General features: G+C 43.7%; 1 protein-coding gene across 1 annotated transcript in view; it reads right to left on the bottom strand.

The window, feature by feature from the left end:
• APPL2 (adaptor protein, phosphotyrosine interacting with PH domain and leucine zipper 2) overlaps positions 1–11,303 on the bottom strand; it is a 40,987-nt gene extending 29,684 nt beyond the window's left edge. The window contains exons 1-2 of the mRNA XM_026118044.2: positions 11,028–11,303; positions 6,079–6,177 (exon numbers count right to left, since the gene is read on the bottom strand). Coding sequence (XP_025973829.2) covers positions 6,079–6,177; positions 11,028–11,081 — 153 coding nt within the window. The 5' untranslated portion in view covers positions 11,082–11,303. The remainder of the gene's footprint in view (positions 1–6,078; positions 6,178–11,027) is intronic.
• Positions 11,304–12,623: the final 1,320 nt, after the last annotated feature.

The following is a 12,623-nucleotide window of genomic DNA, read 5'->3' as shown; positions in this document are numbered from 1 at the left end:
ACATTTGGGTAAGCCTAATGTTTGATGAATAACGAAGAAAAGATAGGTGGTTGAAGAAGAAGTTCCACAAGGGAGTTACTGCTTTCTCATCCCTTCGGAACTAGGGAACACATTTACCTTTAAAATCAGGCACAGCAAAGAACTGGGTCTTTATATGACCGTTTTATGCAGCTCTGTTTACATGTGCATGTCATCTTCCTGGAATATGTAATTCTCCAGCAATCTGAAAAATGTTACAGCCCTACATGTTTACGTTTGCATATTAAATGGCTTGAAAACATGAACCCAAGGGTGGGAGAAGCTAAGCATCACCAGCGTGCTCAGGCTGTGCAGCACCTTACAACATCAGGCTAACATGCAGCTTGCGCTGTTACCGCATTCAGTCCTCACAAATGGGAACAGCTCAGCAAAGGATCATCTAATAGCTCGAAAAAAGAAGAGACGCTAGTCAAAATTCTGCTGTAAAACAGCAAAGGCAGCTACAATATGATGTCTAATTCAGTAGGGAAAGAATCTTTGCAGCTTCCTGCAAGGCAACTACTGTCAGCAGGGCATCTATACATTGTAGTATCCTTGTAGTACTCAGACCTCCAGATCTTGGTTATCATGATATTACCTTGTTTCCATGCATGGTGACAACTCCAGCTACATCAGCAGTATTAAAATGAACTCCCATGGCTTTGTAAATACACTAGATATCATGTGATTATGCTCTGTTTACCTCTGCTAGTAGCATATGGTGAATAGGCCTCGGGAAGTGCTTCATAGCAAACTTACAATGAACATGGAACAATAATATATATATACATATATATATATAGCACTTCACAGAAGTCAGTACTGACAACTCTATTATATTGCAAGTCTGTCCTATCTGATATTCTATGAAAGCTTCTCTATGTGGAACTGAAGGGTTACAAAATGCGTAACTTAAACTTTATTTCAAAGAAAAAGTTTGAAAAGGCAACACAATTGTTCCCTAAGGCATGAAAATAAATGCAGTAAAAAAAAAAAAAAATCAATATCACTGCTTACTTGTTCTTTTAGCAAGAAGTAATTTAAGCATTCAGAACACTTGGGGTTAGCTGTGCAGTGTAATAAATACAAAAATCTGTGTATGCCCCTTAGCCAGCTTATCAGCGATCTACTTGATTTATAGCCTAATGAAGTCAATATAAAAACAGATTCAACAAAAAGCACTACGGAAAAATGCAGAAGAGAGGTGTCATGAATCTGGGGAAAGAAATAATGTTTGTATAAAGCACTACCTAAAATAGCCCTGGACACATATAAGCTGCTTTGAAACCAGTTTAATGTTAATTAAACAAAGACTATTCAGTAATTTTGGAGAGTTTCCCTTGGAGCCTGTACATAAATAGGCAGTGAACTCCAGAGGTTGTTGCTGCCTTGCCCGTATGACTGTGGAATCACAAGACAACTGCTAACAGAGACCCTCTGAAGCTGAACAGAACAGCTCTCCACAATTCCCATGTCGTTCTCTCTCTGGAGATATTGCTGAAGGCGATACTGGCTTCTTTCGATTCCCCTTCTATTCCCACTGCTTGTAATATCTAGACCAGTGTGTCAGGAATGCCAAAAAGAAATCTCTTTCCAGTGACAACATATAACACCTTACTTTCCTCTAATTTGCTTACCAGTTTACCTTTCTAATAGTCAGTAAGTGACACAATACTCTCCTCAGTTCGTGACACAATACTCTCCTCAGTTCTTAATGAATACTCTGTTTGCGTAGTACAATAAAGAACTGGAGATGATGGTAAGGCTCTGAAGAAAATTTAATATGGCAATGGGAAGTCAGGAATGTGAACTGGGCACAGTTTGTTCACACACCATTGCAAGAGCCTCAGCATGCAACCTCAGTTAATGAAGTTTTCTAACAATCCCTGCTGGCTGTATTACCTATTGCTCAGGGGAGAAACGATCAGAACGATGGAAACAACATTCACAGAAATCAGACAGCAGTAACGCCAGATGCAGCATCAGGGCTTGCAGGGAGGGAGAACTGCAAGGACAAAATCTGTAAGAAAGATTTCTTACACGAGACCATCAACATGATAAACTACTCCTGGGTCCCAGAGCAGAGTCAAGAGAACAGAACTGAAGCAGGAAGTGTAATACGTTTTCACAAGGGTGTGGTTCATTTTATGAACAAATATAAAAATGTTTCTCTACATTTACACACATGGACTTGACAGATCTGCTGAACTTCACTCCCAAAGTGTGAGCTAATACATTTGGCTCCTGTAGCCTTCTCCTTCACGATGGGATCATACACTGCATCTGCCGTGTAGCATCGCAGCCTCTTTTTCACTACCAAACCCCATGGGCCAAACGGAGTCATCACCCTGTTGCATTTGGTGTGCCAGCCATCCTGACCCTGCACAACAAGGGGCTTGCCACACATCCAGGGCTTTGCACTCAAAGGAGATCTTCCAGGAGCACATCATCCAGCTGCAGCCTTAGTGCTACAAGCCCTCCCACACCAAGTGGCTCTGTGTGCCCAGGCGGCATACCCATCGCAAAATCCTGCAATGCCTCCACCACTCCATATGATGCTGCAGACCTCTCCTTCCCCTCTTGGCACAAAAGCAGTTTCAAGTCATTTCAAAGCTCTGCCTACAGGGTTTAGTGAAGCCCTTCCCGATGAAGGCACCCATTCCAACAACTGCCCTAAAGTCATTAGAAAAATATGCTCCAATCGGCTGACACCAAAAAGCATGCAAAACGAAGCTGTGCCTCAATAAGTGGAATTCTGAAAAATGAGGTCCCCAGCATCTAGCAGAATTCTGTAGCTAAGAAGGAACGCAAAAGGAGCTTTCCAAAAGGGTTTCCACCTTCCTAAAAGTGTTTTAGAAAGGTCTGGGCAAATTCTTCCTTGCATTCCTTTCAAACATACTGACACAAGCGTTTAGAGGTGCCTGGACTGTCAATTTACAAACTTGCTGCTGTTCTGCACACAAAGCAGTGTTTTTGGGACAAATACATACATATACCACATGGATAATTACCAGCTTGCAGTTGCTACTAATTGCTGCTCCTCTGGGACTTTGCACTGAACCCATGGAGAACTGCCAACTATTGTTATTTGATCATAAGCTACGGTAGTTTGAATTACATGAAAATTCCAGTTCTCATCACAAGAAACACTAGGCTTCTAGTAAACTTGCAGAAAATCTTGAAAATACTCTCCAGACACCCCTGGGAAAATTTAGTTCAGAGTGTAGTTAGGAAGAAACCAAGATTTTTTTTAATTATTAAAGTATTATTAAACTATTTTGAGAGGGCATAAGCCCTGATTTTTAACATTATGGACAGGTACAACTGACTGCTGTTTTGTCTGACTGACATGATTGTGATTCCAGCTGTTTTTATGGCTACATAAACAGAACTTGTATCATTGCATCAAAGTAGGTCAGTCACTGTAATTCCTATTTTACAGATAAGTAAATCTTAGGGAATGGTAGTGACTTTCCAAAGGCAAAAAAAGTCATGAAAATAACAAAGGCAAATTCAGAACTTGGATTTTCATTACTCTCCAGTTTTACAGTGCCTCTACTGAATCTCATTTCCTTTCAAAATAAAAAGGGTTGGTAGCATTTCCTAATGAACAGTTAGCAAAGCCCACATGACATGTCTCCTAACAAAGCACCAGCAAAAATTGATTTTCTCTTAAGCTGTGAATAGACAGGAATCAGCAAAGAAATATTACACACTGATTTTTCTTAACTGTCTATTCATGTTTAGTGGGCAATTCCGTATTTCACTTCTTTTTCTAGGGCAAAAGCAATCATAGCATTTTGTAACAAGGGGTATGCATTTCAAAAATTGAGGGTGGATTCAATCAGAAAGAGTGTCCTCCTTTGAAATATTCAGAAACAGTTCTTTAAATGGTATATTAATATTTGCAAAGTTTGGTAAAATTAGTCAGAAATGAATGTTAGTTATCCTACATAGCACCAATACTCTCCTGGGAATTAATCATCATATATGGCTGAATTAATTATTCCCATTTTTTTAATTTAAATAACAATGTTAGACTGTTCTTTTTTATTTCATGCAAGAATATCAAGACCTTTAAAAGCACATATAGGAAAAAAAAGTTTCCATTTTCTTTTCCACTTACATCACTAATACAATCTATTTATGCTTTAACATTACTGTAATGTCCTTTTTGCTACTACAGTTCTGGGTCCTGGGAACATGAGCCCAAACTGAAGTTACAATCCGTTGATTCCCAAGGAATTTTGAGGCAGTAACAGCAATACTAAAGACACTAAATGTTAAGCCAATGCCTTCAGTAAGGTCCCTGACACTGGCCACTACACCTGAATTTTCCCAAGTCCCTGGTAATTTTGGGCGCCAACATCCATATCTTTAAGAAGTCTGTACTTAAACAACTGCCAAGTGCCTCCCATCGCAAAATGGAAGCAAATGTCTGATAAGATATTTCAAGGCATACACCTAAAATACATGATTAACCGAAAATCTGGGTCAAACTAAAGCAGGAAGCGTGTGGGAATAAGGGGTACAAGAAGTGCTGGGTAAATGAAGAAGACTCAGTAGTACTGCAAAGCACAGATGGGCGAATGGGCTGAGGCAGTGAAAAGAAACGGGAAGTGTCATAAACTGTGGGGAAACTGAAATGGAGAAGGGTAAAAACTGAGATGGAAAGGAAGAGGCAAACAAAAGCAGACAAAGCATTTTTTCCACGAATCACAGGCCGGAGCCACTGCTTCCTAATGCCATCCTAAAAAGGCATTAGCAGGGAGAAGGAACATGTAGTCCACAAACTGGACACTTCATAATCAAGCATATTTATGCTCTGATTTCCTCCTACTACTCATTTCAATCCCATCTCCTTCTGGTTTCAGATTTCCACCATCCAACATGCCCATGCTCTTGTTATTCTTAAAGCCCAATGCCACTGTCAAAATGCCCATCACTGACTCTGTCTTGAGTGCCGATTTCATGCCATCTCTCCAGCCCCTGGCTATGCACTGTACTGTTTCTTAAGCATCTGAGTTGTGCTCTAAGCCTCTAACTGCTCTGCATTTGCACAGGGCCCCGAACACAAAGACTAGAACTGGACCTTCCAGTTGCAGGTTGCTAGACCTTCAGCAGGCTGCTCTTTCTCCCGAGTCACACTATCAGTCACTCCAAAGAGCAATCCCACCAAACGGGCATATACAAGCACTAGTTTTATAGCTGAACTGATTTCTGATAATGTAAGATAAGAATCAGGCACTCAGTCTCCCAGTAAATTCAAAGTACTCAGTTCTCCTCACCTCTCCACGCTCTTTGACTTATTAGTTTAAGAATAGAACTGTGGTTTCAATGGAAATCAGGTATCTAACCTACATAAATGCTTGCACAAATTCCATGACATATTGTCTACGTCTTTAAAGGCCTAGATATGGTAGTCTGAAATATCTAGCCTTATGCACATGGGAATTCTAGCTTCACTGAAAAAAATCACTCAGATTTATAATAATACTTTCCAAAGCACTGCATGTAACTTACCTTACAAGTTTTATTTTCAAAGGGATTTAATCATCGAGGTCATGTAAATGCTTTAGAAAGTGTTATCTTTTTCCCACTCCCATATTTTTCACACTGCCTACTTTAGGTACTCAGCTTCAACATGATTCAAGGTGTACATTCTCTCTGTTACCAATGGACACAGACAGTTGCTTCTATACAGTGAATCAAAGCATTCAAGTTAGATGCCTAAAGTCAGAGTGAATATCCCTCTGTCCATTGTGTCTATATTTAGGCAAGCAATTCTGTAAAAGCTGACTTTCCAATATACTATACACAATTTTTCTTTTATTGTCTTATCTGTTGGTCTGTCTCCAAACTATTTCTCATACAGGCGACGAGTTTCCGAACGCCAAGGCAGGAAGAGGATGAGACATGAGATGGAAAACACCCATAACTCCTCTGCAAGCTACAGGAGGGTGCAGGTACTTGGCACCAGTCTAAATCATGTAACAGCATCATAATAGCAACATAGCTTCTACTGCTCATTGAACAAAAGCAACACAAATGAAAAATTACCTGAGCACCGTAGACACGCTGCATTGCCTGAAGCAACTGGTTTGTATATTCGGTAAGGGTTCCTGCATCTTCTTCAAATACGCTAAGCAAAGACCGAGTCTTCAATAAAAGAAAAAAAAGCAAACAGTTTTAACCCCAAATGAAAATACTTAAAATAATCATAAAAGACTATAAATAAAAGGTAGCAAAAATACAAATGAATCAGAAATAATAAGCTGTTGAGTTTATATGGCTCCACTTATTCATAGATCTCAAAAAATAGGGAGAAATTGGTCTTTCTTGTAAACAGACGCTTAAGAAAGTGATCTGCTAAAATGGTAACGTGGCCAGGTTCTGACTCCTAGTCTCTTGCTCTAACTAACAGACATTCCTTCCAACACCATCAGGAATGTAAAAAATCCTGAATATCTGCCTCCTGACTACAGTAGTCCAAGCCACACTAAGGACTCTGGGACAAACACCATTGCTCGCTCACTTCACCTCTCTAACGTCAGACTGCATTAAAAACACCCTTTTTCATTAGATAATTTACAGAGTATTATTCACTCTCAACTGTCTTGAGCAATTCTTAAAGGGCCACTGACAAAGCTAGCTGACGTAATCAGACCAAACAACTGGTTGTTCATTTATAACAACGACCACAGCAGCATACACATGCTCAGAGATATCCCGTACTTTCTCCATTCTGCTCGCTCATCTTTGTCAGCAAAGGGGAAGAAAAAGAGCATAATAACTTGTGTTGTCTTAGAGATGTGAATTTCCTTGGTTTGTTTTGGTAGAATCACCAGGAACAATGAGTTATGCTGCTGACACAGCTTCTGACATAAGAAAGAACAAAATCTCAGAAAAATGCTGAGCTCTGGAACTTACTAGATGAAGACAATACTGAAAGAGGGAAGCCTCTCACTGCATTTTTGACAGTGTCCCTTTAACAAAGTCATGATCCATCCTTGGTCTTAACTCTGGTAAATCCAATCTGTTTGATGCTAACTGGCAATGTCTTTCCATCTGTACAGCTAATTTATACGACATTAGTTTCATCTGCTTACCTGAGTGGCATCCATAAACACCAGTACTTTAATAATCATGTCAGCCCTGTAACAGGGGCAGTGCTTTATCTGTCCTCCTATTACAGGAATCTCTAACGTGCTTGAAGGATCCAGGTTCTAATCTGGGATATTTATTTTAGAGTCTTACAGAAATTTTAAGTTTCCCCACTATTTAAGAGGGGGCACATGTACTTCCCCAAGGCATTTATTCTTCTTTACAAAGCTCTCTGCAGACATTTTACATTTGTCACGAAAAAAACTCAAAATCAGCATCCTTTAAGACCTCTGGCCTAAAGACAAACCATCATTTCATCTCTGCAGAGAAGTATCTGTCTAAGCGATAAAACGCTGTTGCCCAGTGGTTCGAGTGGGTGATGTGGGAGTCAGACCAACCCAGTCAGGTTCTGCTCTAGACATTGCATGCCCTGCAGATACTTCCACACTTGGGGTAAATCACCTGAGCTCTCAACATTTTGGCCTGCTGACGTGTAAAACTAGCACAATACTTTCTACCTTAGAGACGCCGTGGCAGTCAATGCACTTGGAAAATTAGTTTGTGATCCTAGCATATAAGGAGATAGATACACAGCTACAAAGCACTGTTTTCAGATAAAGAGAACACAAAAACCAAACACTGGAGCAAAGGCCAAACCAATGAAATGGATACCAAGACAGCAACTTTATAAAGCACCTTTCTGCAGAACTGCCTTACAGGGATGGTGGCATGATATTGAGAGTTTCCAGTACTAACCTATTATTTCAGTAATTGAAAACCTACTGGCTTTCAAAAATACCTGTTTTTAAATGTTTTTACCTTCAATGATGTAGCAATTAAAATTAGCAAAACTAACACCAACAATCCATCTCCTATCGATACAGTGCTCATCTTCCCTGTAATGTGTTACAACAGCAGATGAACTCTATAGGATATAAGGATAGTTACAAAAAATAAATCTAGGGAAGACAAAAATGATTAGCATTACTTGTAAAGTTTTATCAAGACCAATCTCAAGCCAAGACTAAAAAATAAAACAGAATAAAAAGTTGTTGCCTGAATTAGGCTACACATTGCATATTTCTGCATCCTGGAAAAGGTTTTCAAACATACAAATGACAGCCAGATGCCAAAATCTTACTGAACTTTTGCAGGTTCACTTTTTCAGATGCCTAAATATGGACTGAGGTAGAACAACTCTGGGAAATCATTTCTGGAAGTCTTGGCCTCAGTTATTAGCACTTTGTTCAAAAATAATAAAAACAATAAATGATTCAAGCAGTTTGGAAGTTATGCTTGGAAACTTTTATATTTAAGAACACTATTTTAAATCACTGCAACGAAATGCCAGCATATATATATTTTTGTTGCTGCTGCTGTTTTGACAAATTCTGGAATAGCAGATAAGGCTGTTGAAATGAACTAGTAATCCAAACACGAATCTAACATTTTTTGGAGGTGTCATTAATAGCACCATCATCTCAGCTTCTGGAAACACAGGAAAAAAATGCTGCTTTCATGTGAGTATTTCCCCTGATTTTAGCATGACTGTTTGCACAAATTTCTCTATTTTGTGACCAAAGACTTCAAAGTTAGGGCATACCTTATGGTATCTTTTGGTCAGTGCTTGGAGACAGATCAAGACAAAATTACTAGATTTTTGGGGAGAGAGAAAGCGAGCTTCAGAAAACTGATAAAGAAATAACTTCAGCCTAATTCTCATCCGTCTCGCACATAATTTATGTATTTCATATAGCCTATGCAAAATGAGGTTATATCCTCATTTTACCAACGCTCTGCATTGCTGTAAGTAACTGCAAAAGGCAGAAGAGAATCAGGTCACTTTGCACACAAGTAAATGATCACATATGCTACTAAATTGTAAGCTCTGTAGGACAGAGACTGTCTTTTTGCTCTTATTTTGCAGTACCCAGCTCATGGAGGCCATAGATCTGAAGCTCTCTCCAAAAGCCAAGTAATAAAAAAAGAAAGACTGGAAAAAAAATATGTTCCCTTGCATGAAAAAAAACAGATTTTAGCAATTAGCAATTTTAGGTCATCAAATACAACTAAATAATGCCCTTCTCTTCTAAAGTTACAGGACTCAAACAAAATGTGATGGCCAAATCAAGCCAAAACATCCTGCAAATACTGATGTTTATGCACAGCCCAGTATTTCCAGTTATTGCAAAGGAGAGGTTAACAGCCTACATTTCAGGTCAGAAGAAAGATGAAGACCTCCAAATGCAAGTCAGTGCTTTGTCCTGTTGCTTTCAGTCAGCATTAAATTTTTAATCATTGAAGCAAGTGTTGACTGAACAGGAAAATGAGTTCACTTGTCCTGTGTGTCAAGTTCATCAGCTCCAGATGCACTGGGAGGTTAATACTAAAAATGTTAATAACTGTTCAGAATAAATGTAGCACATTTTGGTAAATGTGCGAAACAGAATAATTCAGGCTGGAAAGGAACGCTGGGGGTCATCTGGTCCAAACACCTACTTGAAGCAGGGCCAACTCTGACATTAGACCAGATTACTCAAGGCCTTCTCCAACCAAGTTTTAAAAACCTCTCAGGGATGGAGATTGCAGGCATGCCATATCAAAGAGATGACACCAATCGCTCCTGCTAGGATGGGATTTCATAGAATCACAGAAAACCAGGATGAGAAGAGGTGATCAAGAATAGCCCCAAGACTAAATAATCCCTGACAGGTGTGCACCTGATCTTTCCTTTAAAATATCTCTTGATGGAGACTGTGTAACATCTCTTGGCAATCCACTCCACAGCTTACCTATCCAATTCCTCCTCCTGGTCCATCAGCAGATGAGTTAAGGGTTCTACCTGAGGATACATGGGAGCAGGGCCCATGCAGATCCACCCTGCACTTTGTTTTTCCCTTCCCTGCTTCAGCCATCACTTTTGAATGTGCATGCACCATGCTTTGCCCTCAAGTGCCCCTTCCCCATTCCTCAGTGAAATTTCCCCTCTCTCTCACCCAAACTTCCCCTCTCGCCTCCTCTTTCCTCAGCACTTGGGGCCTCGTGCCTCCCTGCCCCACGACCACCGCTGCCCGGCAGGTCCTCCTCTGCGGGGTCACCGCCGTGCTTGAAGGAGAAGGCAGAAACGGCCCGTCCTCGTTCCCCCTTCAGGAGGCGGTCATCTTCGGTGGGATTCGCCTCGCCGAACCTCACCTCTCCTCCGCAAGGGAGGTCCCGCTCTCCGAACCACGGCCCTTGGGATCCCTCATAACCAGCGGAGAGAAACGGGCTGGCTTGTGGCGAGATCTGGCTGCCTTGCCTTGGCTGCCGACGTGGGGTTCAGACGACTCATGCCGCCGAGCCGCCCGTCCCCTCACTGGCCACCAGCAAAGCCGCGATGCCAAGCCATGTATATCATTCCCCACCGACGCCACTTCGCCTCTTTGGGGTGATCCTTGCGCCCCAAGACGGGAAAAGCGCGAGGAAAAAGCCAAAGGAGAGGTTAATTTGACAGAGATGAGGAAAAGGGCACCCTCGCCCCAGCCCCGCCTGCCCTGCACGGGGTTGCCGCTCCCTCCTGCCGGACGGGCCCTAGGAGCAGCCGGGACCTACGTTCTCCTGCCTGAAAGACGACGGGTGGGAGGCCAAAACCACCGGGCAGCCGAAGGGCCGCCACGTACCTGCTTCGCAGCAAGCCGCCGAGCATCCCCGCCGCCCCCTCCTACCCACTCCGGCAGCCCCAACGGAGCCGCCCCGCCGCCACCCCACAGCTGCTCCGCGGCCGGGCCCGGGGCCCCCCGGCGGCCGCAGCCGCCCGCGCCCCGGCCGGGCCCGGCGGGCAGCCGCCGGCTCAGGTGCGTCACACGGCGGCGGGCGGCCCGGCAGCGTCCCCCGGTGCGGCCCCCCTCCGCTTCCCCGGCCGCTACCTGCGGGCTGTCCTGCAAAGCCTCTTCCAGGAGGAGTCTGTCGACGGCGGGCATGTTGGCGCTGCGGCGCAGGGAGCTGGCTGTGCGGCGGGAGCCGCCCGCTGGCACGCCCGGGCGGCGGCGGCAGGCGGGCGGGCCGCTGCGCTCGGCGGCGGCGGCGTCCCTCCCCGCGGGGCGACCGCGGCTCTCGGCAGGCAGCGCGGCTGGCTGGCTGCGCTGGCCGGGTCGGGGCGGCCGCGCAGCGCCGCTAACTCCGCCCAGTTCCCGTCTGCGGGAGGAAGCGAGTCACGGCGAGGGCCTGGCGGTCGCGGGCAGCGCCGCGGCGCCCCGCCGCCATTAGCTCCGCGGCCGGGGGCCGCGGCGCTGCTTCCCCACCTCAGGCCAGGGGCAAAAGCGACACCCTGCCGCCAGGTTTAGGGGCCTGGCCATGCTCTGGCAGTTGTTGAGGACTTCGCTGTGACCTTGGCGGTGTCCCCGCTCTGCTCGGGGGCTCCGGGGGGCTGCAGGCAGCTGCCGCAGCACCGGGTAGCTCGGAAACCAACGTTTTTCCGAGGTCCTCGATGGCTTTTCTAGGCCCGGAGCGGCCCCCTGGCTAAGCGCGGCCTGCCCCGGAGCGGCCCTCACGTGGGGCGCCTGCGTTGCTCATTGTTTGTGGGCTGCTGCACATGCTGAATTGCAGGAGTCCAGTGTGCTCCAGGCCCTGCAGCCCCAGCTTAGCCTCATCCCTGCAGTGAGGGGGTTGGAAGGGATGTTTGTAAGCTCCTGTTTATCTATGAGCAAAGGCATGTTTTTAATACTCATTACTCTCTTCGTTGCACTGGGTAACTTCAGCATTTGGGCATCCACTCAAATGCTTGGGTGGCCAAGGCCAATGGGTTGAAAGCTAACGTATTTTCATGGGCGTTTTGTTACGTTCACGGTTTTGAAAGGTGGCCGTTGCTTTTGGTTGCCTTTGTTTCTGTAAAAGTCCAGATTTATTGATCTTCAGTCGTTACGTGCTTATCAGTCGTTATGTGCTTATCAGCAGTAGCTCTCAGTGTTGCAGTGTGACTCGAGAGAAAATGGAGCGCTTTGAAAAAAAAATTCTGAAGAGTTCAGGAAAAATCCTGACAATTAAAAAGCAAATGCACACAGAAGTATTGGCTGTAAAATGGTAAGACACTTTCCTCTTAGGAAAAGTTCCACAGGCTTCAGATAATTCATGTTGCTGCAGTCCTTTAATAGAAGAAAAATTATTTAAAATATTTATGCAGTCTGTGTTGCAAAAAAGCTTCCAAACATTGGCATTGGCCTTGTTTCCTATTATGGTAAGTGGGCAGCTTTTGTATCTTAACTCCCTGTTGATTTTTCCATTTCTGTCATTTTCAAACAGTTGTGAACATTTTATATGACAAGAAAGGTGACAGCTAATACAGATTTTCTTGCTGATTAAAAGGCTGCATGTGAGCAGGTGGCTTTAGAAAAGTTCTGCAAATCAGCTGGATGGTTGTTTGCTTTAATTATGTATGAGAAAGAATCATCAAACCCTGTAGCTTTGGCTAAGATCTTTCTGTGGGTCTGACATTGATTAGTATTGCTTCTGAAGCTTGTGATATG

Source organism: Dromaius novaehollandiae, chromosome 1 (assembly GCF_036370855.1).
Source record: "Dromaius novaehollandiae isolate bDroNov1 chromosome 1, bDroNov1.hap1, whole genome shotgun sequence".
Classification (NCBI taxonomy): Eukaryota; Metazoa; Chordata; class Aves; order Casuariiformes; family Dromaiidae; genus Dromaius; species Dromaius novaehollandiae.
Note: the sequence above shows the minus strand (reverse complement) of the source record. Positions and strands in the feature narration are given on the sequence as shown.